Genomic DNA, 12,446 nt, shown 5'->3' with positions numbered 1-12,446 from the left:
ATTGGCAAGGAAACAATAATTTATTTGTATCCCCTGCCTGTTTTTCTTTCCTTTTGTATTCAGGTTGCCGCAACTTATAGAAATAGTTGGCAAAATTAATGTTGCTTCAACTGCATGTGTCCATGAATTCTCCAGATTTTTCTGGCGCCTTTGCCGGACATTTGGCAAAATTTTTACAAACACTAAGGTAAAAACTTGATTTCCATGTTTTCTTATATTCAAGAGACATAGAAATGTAATACGTTGATTAATGCTATAACCCAGAGTAAATAAAAGCATGAGCTCTTCCTCTACTCTAATTTTAATATCTTAGAAAACTATGAGAATAAAGGAAAGTTCTAGTCAGTGATTCTTATTGATTTTATCAATATTCTTATCTTTATTGATTTTCAAAGATGATTTAACCAAAGCTTAGTTTGTATCCGGGTTTGGGTATAAGATCTACTCACTGTGGATATCTCAAAGCTTTCCAGTTCAGGAAGTATCAGTTAGGGAGCTCAACAGCAATCCTTTGAATGTGCTTCTGGTACTTTACCATCTACCACAGATTCAGGAAGCAGCCATTCACTCAGCATGCTTTGGTCAAAACATCAGGTGATTATAGAACCAAAGCAGCTTGTGTAGAATATTTGCTACAAAGATACAAGTTCATGGAATAGCATGGACACTTGAGAGGAAACTGCTTATTTCAATCACTGCCCCATTTGCCTATCTGGGTTATTGTGTAGTTTTAGATATTGTGATGTCCGTGTAAGTCCCACTTTCTTCTTTAATTCTATTAGTCTGTTTGTCTTCATAGCATATCATTAAAGCCAGTTCTTTAGAAACCTAATAACACAAAAAGATGTAGTTGATATAATCATATGTTAATCAAGACATTTAAGAATTTTGTGCAGCTTTTTACTATTAAACCTGTGTTTATTAAAACATTTATAGCAAAGCAGTTCGGTATAAGTGGACTAGGTTAAATTCAGAAAATGAGCTATGACCATGTTATCTTTATGTCCTCTAATAAATCACTTAATGTATCCAGGCTTAATCTTTTCATGTGTGAAATGAAGAAGTTCCTTCAGTGTCTTTTAATTCTCTTAAGTCTGGGTGTGTAGATTAATCTCCTCATAGTGGTCTACATCTCAGCTTAAATTGAATTTGTAAATTAATATGCCTGACCTGCCAATAGGAGGGCAAAAACCAGACCTTGATGTTACTGTGGAAGAAACAAAGTCCTTTTCATTTTTCATTATTAACACCTAGTTATTAAATAATACAGCTTGATTTTACTGGTAATCACTATTGTAAAAAATTGTTTGGCATCTCCAAAAGAAGCAGCTGTTATTTATTTTAATTTTGTTTTGCAAAAATAATGAGGAGTTCATTTTAGCACTTAACAGTAAGTGGCTGACTTCAGTGGCTTAAAATCTGAAATCTATGATAATGTTAATAATAAACAATTGAAACAAACATTTGCTCTAACTTAAAATTTTAAAGTTAAATTCTGCATTTGATGTTTAAAATTAAACTTTAAGGAAGTTAAAAGATTAATCTAAGCCAATGGATAGCAACATGATGAATATTAATTACCAAATACTCTAAATGAGTGGAATTTCGTTTTCATTCCATTTATATATAGCAGATTTTTTGTCAATGATTTTAATCATATGTCTGTCTGAATGCCCTTTCTACCATTAAACTCAGTTTTAGGAGATAATAATTTCGGGCCCTTAAAATCATCTTGGAAATTAATTTAGTTGGAGAAACTAAAGGCCTTTTAGAAAACTTGATGACCTGAGTTGATTTTTTTCAATATTTTATCTCTTAAAGGTGTTGCTTTCAGTAACTCAACTCCTCTTTTTTCCTATAGCTTTTAAGAATTGTTATAGCTTTGACCACTTGAATCAATGGTCTATAAAGCAAAATAAATAAGTAGTAGTAATACCATTGGTAGTAAACATTTTATTTATTTAATTACTGATTGGTCCATTGACCTTGAAACTTTTTGGATCTTTTCTTTGGGCTGCTTAGGTAAAACCTCAGTTCCAGGAGATTTTAAGACTGTCTGAAGAAAATATTGGTAAGTTTGTTCATTATTACTTTTAAAAACAATTGACTCACTTTTCTCCCAGAAAAATACTTTATCCATTATATGCAAATTGTATAATAAACTAGCAAGTACAGTTGAAAAGGAAAATTTACACTATGCGGTTCTTGGTTTTACAACTCTGTCACATCTTACATCCTTCTGTGAGATGGTAGGGAGACTGATGTTTGTCAATTTGATTATAAATATCTAGTTTCCCTGTAATCAAATTGACCTAAAGCTAAGCTTCTCAGACTAAGTACTTGTATTCTTGGAGGTTTATTCGAGATAATGAAAAGTACAAAATAAAAAGCATCCAATTCGAGTTCCCATCATGGCTCAGTGGTTAATGAACCCGACTAGTACCCATGAGGACACGGGTTCAGTCCTTGGCCTCGCTCAGTGTGGTATAGGTCTCAGACGAGGCTCTGATCCCAAGCTGCTGTGGCTGTGGCATAGGCCAGCAGCTACAACTCCAAGTGGACCCCTAGCCTGGGAACTTCCATAACTTAAACTTAGTTGTGCGGCCCTAACAAAAAAAAAGAACATCCAATTCTTAGTTACTTAAAACTTTAAAAAAATAAAACATAATTGAATAGAATGTAAGTTATACATGTATGTTTTTAAAATGAAACATGAGATTTTAAAGAAACTGCAGACTTTAATGGACAGCTCCAGCCCCTCTGTTCATAGTTTTCACTCACCTGTCTTAAAAAGTCTAGTTATAGCACCATTGGCCTAAGAAGTCATTTATGTGTGGATATTATATCTCCGTGTATTTTTCTAATTTCTAGGAATAAAATGTGGAAAATGTTAGGAACAAAAACGCAGAGCCCCCTGGTTTGTTTTTTTAACTTGGTTGATTTTGAATGTGTGGATAATTCTACCATAGTCATTTGATTTGAGTGATCTGAAAAACTCTGTTTTTGGCTGGCCTCAGAGGTAGAAAATGAAAAAAAGATTTCCTTTACATTTTGAAAATGTTGATGAGAATTTTTTTGGACAAATGCTTCCCAGAGTCTATATTTAATAGCTTTCTAAAGGGTTAATGTTTGAAAAAGCTAATGGTTGGTACTATCTGTTTAGTAAATTATTAATTCCGATGATAAATTGGGTAAAGAATATTTATATATTTTGGAAACTAATAGCTTTTGGAATTATTAGTTAGCTGTGAATATTTAGCTGTTGATATAGGAAGTGATTGTTAGCCACCCTATTTACAGTCTGTATCTATAAATTCAACTTAAGCTTATGTTCCTACCCTCAGATTTACCTCTCAACTACCATGGTCACACTCAACCAACATCAGTACTCTTCAAAGAAAAAAATTCCTTTTACCGGAGTTCCCTTTGTGGCGCAGCGGAAACGAATCTGACTAGGAACCGTGAAGTTGCAGGTTTGATCCCTGGCCTCATTCATTGGGTTAAGGATTCGGCGTTGCCATGAGCTGTGGTGTAGGTTGCAGATGCGGCTTGTATCCTGCGTTGCTGTGGCTCTGGTGTAGGCGGCAGTTGTAGCTCAGATTCGCCCCTTAGCCTGGGAACCTCCATATGCCTCGGCCCTAAAAAGCAAAGAAAAAAAAAATTCCTCTTACCAAGAGGATAAACAAACCTCAAATACTAATTGATATGAAAATGGAACTTTCTTTTTTGCTGAATATTCTTCCAGGGCAGTTAGTTAAATACATCTTTTCAACCCAATTGCTTTTCAACTCACTTTAAAGAATTTAAAACCAATATAAAAGTAGGAAAAAAAGTAATAAAGTTTGAGTACATAAAAGCAAATGTAAAGCACTTTAAACTGTGCCTTAAAATCAGTGAAAGCTGTTAGTGCTATAAATAGCAACTGTCTTATCAGCTCTGGAACTTCTTTTTTATTTTTTATTTATTTATTTATTTATTTATTTATTGTCTTTTTGCTTTTTCTACGGCTGTTTCCCGCGGCATATGGAGGTTCCCAGGCTAGGGGTCTAATCAGAGCTGTAGCCGCTGGCCTATGCCACAGCCACAGCCACGGCAACGTAGGATCCGAGCCACGTCTTCGACCTATACCACAGCTCACAGCAACGCCAGATCGTTAACCCACTGAGCAAGGCCAGGGATTGAACCCACAACGTCGTGGTTCCTAGTCAGATTCGTTAACCACTGCACCAGGACGGGAACTCCTGGAACTTCTTTTTTAAATCTATACGTGCTGCATAGATTAGAGCATGTGTAGTCTTTATGAGACAGTTGTCCTAGGTTACAGTAGTCACAGGATACTCCCTGTGGTTGGATGCTTTGCCTCTCCCCATGCATCACTTAACCTCCCTACTCCATGAAAATAATCAGGGTTCTGTCTGGCTGAGAATCCCCATTCTGGATGCAGGAAGAAAATGGAACTAGGCTGGTACTGAAAACGAGGTAGTATCCCATACCTGGAAACAGATTAAATAGATGACTAGGTGTCTCCTTTCAGCTGAGTGTCTTTATATTTTACTGAATACTGCAAATTGAAAGCCTAAAAATTTATGAAGACCTGCTTATATAGGCACTTGAGAAAGTGTTAAAGAAAGCTCTGATTTCTGACTATGCAAATAAGATCATGCATCTTATTTTGGCTTTAAAGTTTTTCCCATCTTTCAGAATTATTTAAGCTAATAATAGCTCTGTAAAGTATTAACTTGTATTTTCACAACCATCAGTGGATATGTGTTTTAATCAAAACCCATTTTTCAAAGTAATGATAATATTAATCAGTTATTGTAAACTTAATTTGTTTTGTGACTTTTTGCTTTAAATTTAAAGCATATTCAGATTTTTTAAAATTCTTTTTGTGATTTTAGATTCCTCAGCAGGAAATGGGGTCCTCACTAAAGCTACTGTCCCCATTTATGCAACAGGAGTTCTCACATGTTATATTCAGGTAAGGGAAAGATTCTTTCGCTGGAAAATATAAAAGTATTTTCTCTTTAGAAAGATAGCTAATATTATGCCTTTTAATGTGGTTGTAAGTGAAAATGTTACCCATAAATGAAAACAAAATTTGTTTATTCATTTTATTCAATAAACAATTTACAGTGGAGAGCATATTTCAATAAAAGTCTCTGAGAAAATCTCTGCTGGATAAATAGAGATGGTGTGCTTCTTGATATTTTGTTAGGAATGATAGATTGCTCCTATTTAGTAACTTCTTTGTGTTTCATGATAATTTTTCATTAACAAACAAGCAAAGCATATGTGTTGGGTGATGCAGACTACAAAATGCTATAGCATACTATATCATCATTTTTAACAAAGTACTTTTTAGTAATATTTTATTTTTCTTAATTGGTAGTGTGTAATAAATTATTCCAAAACATCATGGCTTATTATAACCCTTCTATTTGCTCACAGTCTTTGTTCAGCTAGGCATCTCTTCTGCTGGTCTTGCTGGTGGTCACTTATGTTGCTGCATTTGACATGGTTGGTTGGTAAGGGGTTCGGCAAGGATGACTGAGCTTCAGTCTCCATAGAGTCTTAGGGCCTCTCTCTGTCCGCAGGGCCTGTGGAGCAGCAGAGCTAGACTCATTACATGATGGCTCAGGGCTCCCCAAATTGCAAAGGCAGAATTTGCTAGCTTAAGGCCTAGCCTTGGAATTAGCTCATCACCTGCTACTGCATTCTGTTGGTTAAAGCAAGTCACAGGGCCAGCCCAGATTCAAGAAGAGGGAACTAAATGAGAGCATGAACCAGGAGGTGTGGTTCTCTGGTGGTCATCAATATAACAGACTACTACTGAGCATTGTTTTGAGTAAACACATTACGTGTATTAAGGTGTATCAGTCTTTTATAAGTGTGAGGCAGTCTCCACCAGTGAAGTGAAAATATGAACTAAAGATAAAGCATTTTTAGGAATTAGAAATGTGAACTCAAATAGGAATATCTTTTTTCCTGGAATTTTCCCCATTAATACCTAACTTCTTTTGCCTTTATTGCACTCTTCTTCCAAAACAGACTTGAACCATCTTACAGCATTAAAATCAATATCACATGATACCTTGCATTAGGAGCTCCAACTGTGTTAAAATAATACAACATTCTTTTGAACTCTTCTGCACTAGTTTCTAAGACTACTTCTGGATACTCACAGAATCCCTGTGTTTAGAATATTTTAAGTCATGTATTCTTTATAGATTGTATTTATTGTCTTTCCTAAATTTATGGAGATTAAGTCTTAGCATGTTACCAGGCACAACAATACGATTACCATTTTCCTCCTTAATTTGGGAAGCTCTCCTAGCATAGTAACAACTGTGATGTCAATATTTTTCTTTCTGTTTTTAAGCTCTGGTGGTTGGTTAGTGTGTTTATTTTTACTGTAAATTGTATCTTAAGGCATAATAAAGTACAAAGTTTGCTTCATAGTAGTCTGTCTAGTATAGATTTGTCAAATAAATGAGGACATGTTTTTTGAGTTACTAAATGAAATCCAAATATCTAAAGAGCTAAGACCTATTCTGCTAATTACAAAATGTGATGGCTATCATAGATTGCCAGTGTTTCAAGAAGCACACACCAGCTGTTAATATTTTTCTTACTAAACTAAATTCTCTGTTAGGGTAAATCACTGCCCTGAATGCCTTGGTGAACAAAACCTATTTTGAATCAAATACATAAGCAATATTATCTTGAAATTTCAAAATTGAGAAATAGTATGGTAGTAAATTTTCAAATCAAAGGAATCCATGCTTATTTAAAAGTATATTTCATAGCTCTTATTTCACTGAAGTTTTTTCAGATCGATAGTTTATTTTCCAAATTTATGTATACTTCTGTGTTAGAGTAAGCAACGAAAATGAGTGAACTCTCTATTCCAGTCTGTCTCTGATGCTGGTTTGTCACTGTCTAAGCTCTTCACTAAGTAGGCTGACAGGTTATAAAACTGACATGTCCATCCTTTATTCACACTGATCATTACTTTTGTCAACCTTTTGTCTCTACTTCATTCTAAATTAACCTGATTACGTAGGGGAAAAAATGGTAGGTGGTAATCCAGTCTTCCTCATGGATCTATTGATACATGCAGAATCCACTGTTGACCTAATATAGCCCTAAAGGCAAAGTACATGACTCTTTATTATATATTTATTGCCAGATAGAATATCAGATTCCCTTGCTTTATAAATTCAGGTTAATTTAACATATAGGTTTTTTTTTTTTTTAAGAGCCGCATCCACGGCATATGGAAGTTCCCAGGCTAGGGGTCGAATCAGAGCCATAGCTACTGGTCTACACCACAGCTACAATCAATGCTGGATCTCCAACCCACTGAATGAAGCCAAGGATCGAACCCGCATCCTCATGGATACTGGTCAGATTCGTTTCCACTGCACCACAACAGGAACTCCTTTTCTAACATATTTCTTAATAGAGTGCTATATGTAAAAAAAGAAAGACTTTCTAATTATTAAAATAATGATTTGTTAAAGAAAGATAAAAAATGAAGATTATTTTTTAATCAAGAGTGTGACTATTTCTTTTGAGAACACGGTGGTCTATATTTCAGCAAGCGTGCGGTTTTCTCACTAATAATTTCTCAGATAATAACTTTATACAATTAGGAGGATAACTGTTTTAAGTGGTTTGTAATTAAGTGTTTAGAGCCAAGTGAACTAGATATTAGTTAAAATAGATATTGGTAGAAATAGATATTAATAAAAGAATATACTTTTTTATGTTTTAAACCAGAACTGTTTGATCAAACTTTTTGCTATGATGGGAGTAATCTGTATCATGAGTTGTCCATTAAGGTAACCACTAGCCACATATGGCTATTAAACAACTCGAATATAGGAGCTGAATCTTTTATTTTACTTAATTTTTATTTTAAATTTAAATTTAAATAACCACATGTGGTAAGTGGCTACCATATTGGACAACACAGATCTAAATCTATGAATCAAGACAGTCTTTATCTTCATACCATTGTGATCGTAGGTATGTTTAATAAATATCTTTAACTAAAATGCTTCCAAACTAGGATAGTTCCTCCTTATTTGCTAAACTTTTCGAGGAAATTATGGTTTTTAGTTCTGCTCGATTGCTTGGAAATTATCGGTCTTTTTCCTCTGTAGGAAGAAGACCGAAAACTGTTAATTGGATTCTTGGAAGATGTAATGACCTTGCTTTCATTATCTCATGCTCCTCTTGATAGCCTGAAAGCTTCTTTTGTGGAACTGGGGTAAAATAATAGCTTATAGTTTTTTTCTTTTAATTGTATAAAGTTTTAAAGTTGGATTTATAGAGTACATATTTTCAGTCTACAAAAGATTGGCATACACACCTTATCTCTTGGTTTTGAGACTTAAGATTTTTGATTTTGGTTTCTTAATTGTACATTTTTAACATTTTGTAATCAGTACATTGTAGTAAAAGAATGGGATAAAGGTACAGACATATGCCTTCTTTTGAAGACATATGTCTTCTTCTTAGTTGGAGAAATAAAATCAAATATAGATTTGAGGAAAATTTAGTATCCCCATACTGGAAAAGGAGCCCTAAGTGAAAACTAGCTCATTGGGATCCTTTTTCCATTTCATTTGATTTACCTAGTCCCTCATGGTCACATTATCTTGCTGCTTACATAGTTTTATCCACCCTTTACTGAAAACAGGCTTTATATATTTATTAATAATACTATCCTGCATTTGGATAGGCTCCACAGCCAACTTCCCATATAGGTGATTTGAGTTATCCCAATTGATCCTACAAGCAACCATATGGCATTAATAGGACATTTGTTGTTTCCTTGGTTTTTATAGTTGCAGAAATTAAGAAACGCAGAGGTTATAACTTACCTATCTGACTCTTAGCCCAGTGTTCTTTTTTTCTCATAGTAATAAATGTTATTTTACTGTATTTTTTATCATTTTAACTTTTATGGTATTAAAGACTTGAAATTTTTATCATAATTGCAAATGCTTAGAGAAACTAAAAGTATAGTTCCAGAAATGCTAAAAGTTTATAGTTTTATATGACTTCCTTTTCTAAAGAATCTTAGATGTAACTTATTAAGCCATATGAAATAATTCTATATGTTTGCCAATATTTTTATCATTAATATTTGTCATAAGTATAGTATTTTTCAGTGTACCACTCAGGTACTGTGGTTCTCACTTTTAACATTGATTTTTTTTTTTCTTTCAGTGCAAATCCAGCCTACCATGAGTTATTATTAACTGTTTTATGGTATGGTGTTGTCCATACTTCAGCACTTGTAAGGTGTACTGCTGCTAGAATGTTTGAGGTATGTAAACAGATGATTCTTTTGGTTCAAATCATAATGATTCCTTTGGTAGAGAGAGGGAACATTTCTCAAAAAAAAAAAAAACTTTTCATACTATGTAATGTTGATAAATATTTTATGGCATTGAACAGTATCTAGTTGTGTACTGTGTAATGGGGCAGAAATATAGCTTTGATATATTTCAGAATGTTTTCCAGCCTTATTGGTTCCTTGAATGTATTATCATTTCCATTTCTCAGAATTTCTTTTAAATTTTAATTTCCATCCTATGTATATCTTCCTAATATACTTTGCTATTTACTGAGGTAAATGGCTACTAAAATAAACTAAAACAATAAAATATATCTCTAAAGTTGTAAAATATAGTTGGATTCATGTGTAGCATTAAAAAATCAATTTTTGCACTTATGAAAATGTTCATTGTATTGATTACTCCCACTTCATTATTCCCTCACATGTCATTTCTGGAATAACCCATACATTAACTGCCCAAGGGCTTATAAAAGAGAAGAGACTTCATATAATTTAACTAGATTTTCTTGAATTGCCACCTAACAATTTAAGTTTAATATGAAAAGTAGAATATGTACCTTTTTATCCATCATAGAGGAAATAATGTTATATAGACTGTGCGCACGCGCACACACACACACACACACACACACACACAGAGCTTGTATTTGAAACTAAAATTGGTTTAGAGAGTTTCCTACTGCTGTTGAGTCTTGCCGTAGATCCACACTGCTTAGATTCAGCATCTGCCATTTAATGCCAAGTTTCAAACTTCTCTGTGCTTTAGTTTTCTCATCTATAAGTGAAGATGATAATAAGTATCCATATCAAAGGATATTAATATTAAATGAATTAATACTTGTAAAACCCTTAAAACAGTGTTTGGCACAAAATAGTAATAACTTATAACTGTTAACTATCATTATCATAGTTTAAGAAATGTATATTTATCCAGACTAAAACTCTCCCTAGTATGCATGTGATTCTTAAAATATCTTAAAGCATTTATTTCCGTAGAAGAACTGGACAATTCACTTCACCCTAAATTTCAGAATTTTTACATAATTTAAGATGAATTAAATCTTAATTTAATTCCCATTAAATTAATAGAAAATCCCATTGTTATCAGGAGGTTGAAAATCCTCTGTCCGTGTTATTCCTGCAGTTATTATGTTTGATCAAAAAATTAATCACATGTTCTTTGTTGAGATAAATGCCAATATAAAAATTTAGTTGTATGTCTAGTCCAAGTTCCTTTTTTTTTTCTTTTTTTCTTTTTTTTTGGCTGCCCCGACAGCATATGAAAGTTCCTGGGCCTGGGATTGAACCCAAGCCTCAATTGCAACCTACACCAGATCCTTTAACCCACTATGCCAGGTCAGAGATCAAGCTCTGCAGTGAGATTCTTACCCCACTGCACCACAGTGGTAATTCCTAGTATAAGGTCCTTCTGAGTGTAAATATAAATAACTTTTGATTATTCATTATGCTGAAAAACAGCTATTACTGTGAAAGAAAAAAGTTTCTTTAGCCTTCTCTTCCTCAAAAAAGAAAAAAGCATTCTATTTCTTTAATACATCTCTCTTAGGATTTTATTCTAAGACCGTAAGAGCTATTTCTTTATCTTAATCCATTTGTTTCTAAAATGTATTTATATATACACTGGTGAAGCATACCATATAAATGAAAATAATTTCAATAAATTAAATGAAGCACCCTCCCTTTTTATTTGTTTTTGTGTTTTTTCTGCCTTGTTTCTTATATGTGGCTTTTGTCTGGTTTTGGTTTCTATGTCTGCTGTCAGTGCTGGTTGGAAACTATACATACGCTTAAGCAGTTTTCAGTGTTCTCTCAGGTTGATTATGAATTTCTGAGAGACTTATTCCAATATTTTTCCAAATTCATTTATGATAAAACAGAATTTTACTGAGCATGTCACATAAGTCATCAGTAGGAAAAATCAAAGTCACTTTTTTACCATTGAGTCTTATTTTGAACAAAATTTCATTAAAAGAGTAGTCATTTCATAAGATTTCTTTTGATACTAATACTTTATAATTTACAATTATGCCCAAAATGAGTTACTTCCAAATAAAAATCATTAAAACAAGACACTTTAGTTTTTTAAATGTGAGATCAGAAAGTATTGAGAAGAAAGTGAGAAATGAATATACCAAGAGCTAATATGAGGTACTTAGTGAAATTGAACACTAAATTTAGCTCTGAGTTTTCAGACAGCAGGATAAAAAGGGGAAATCCAGTCAGCCATATTATTCTCGCTGTTAAATAAGAGATAATATATTAGTTCTTGATTAACAACTTATTATTGAAGTTGATTTATAAGAGTCTTTATCATGTTACTTCTAATGTGACATAATGGATTTCCCAAAAGATGCAGAAAAGAACTTCATAGAATGATTTCTTACATCCATCTTGAGGAAATTAAGCAGGTAACAGCAAGACCACAACTCAGAGAAGGCATGGGCTTTTAAGACAGATGTGACTGAGTCCATTTTCTAGCTCTACCTCTTTGAGGCTCTAAAATACTGGAAAAGTTGTCTAACTTCTCTAAGGCTCAGTTTCTTCATCTGTTAAAACATGGATAATAATGGTACTTAGTGAGTTTAAAAATCAGATGATACCGTGTATATAAAGTGCATAATAATAACTCTTAAATTTTGCTTTCTGATTTTCTAGCTTAATAAAGTAATTAAACTTTAAAACTCCAGCATAATGAAAAAATAACTTGTTCCCTAATTGTCTTTTTTTTTTAAATGCTTTTTGGCTGGCACAAGATAGACATTTCCAGATATATTTTACTGATTCAAATCTATGCTACCTTATTTACAAAATGATAAGGAGAAAAAAGTTTTACTTAAAGTGAATCAGGGAGTTCCCATCGTGGTTCAGCAGAAATGAAACTGACTAGTATCCATGAGGATGCAGGATCGAACCCTGGCCTCGCTCAGTGGGTCAAGGCTTTGGCGTTGCCATGAGCTGTGGTGTAGGTCGTGGACGCAGCTCAGATCTCATGTTACTGTGGCTGTGGTTTAGGCTGGCAGCTACGGCTCCAATTCGACCCCTAGCCTGG

General features: G+C 33.6%; 1 protein-coding gene across 6 annotated transcripts in view; it reads left to right on the top strand.

The window, feature by feature from the left end:
- RELCH (RAB11 binding and LisH domain, coiled-coil and HEAT repeat containing) overlaps positions 1-12,446 on the top strand; it is a 109,622-nt gene that overhangs the window by 75,954 nt on the left and 21,222 nt on the right. For all 6 annotated transcript variants that reach the window (XM_047767015.1, XM_047767016.1, XM_047767014.1 and 3 more), the window contains 5 exons: positions 64-187; positions 2,023-2,071; positions 4,902-4,981; positions 8,172-8,278; positions 9,244-9,343. In XM_047767015.1, coding sequence (XP_047622971.1) covers positions 64-187; positions 2,023-2,071; positions 4,902-4,981; positions 8,172-8,278; positions 9,244-9,343 — 460 coding nt within the window. The remainder of the gene's footprint in view (positions 1-63; positions 188-2,022; positions 2,072-4,901; positions 4,982-8,171; positions 8,279-9,243; positions 9,344-12,446) is intronic.

Source organism: Phacochoerus africanus, chromosome 2 (assembly GCF_016906955.1).
Source record: "Phacochoerus africanus isolate WHEZ1 chromosome 2, ROS_Pafr_v1, whole genome shotgun sequence".
Classification (NCBI taxonomy): domain Eukaryota; kingdom Metazoa; phylum Chordata; class Mammalia; order Artiodactyla; family Suidae; genus Phacochoerus; species Phacochoerus africanus.
The sequence above is the reverse complement of the archived record's forward strand: the minus strand, read 5'-3'. Positions and strand labels throughout refer to the sequence as shown.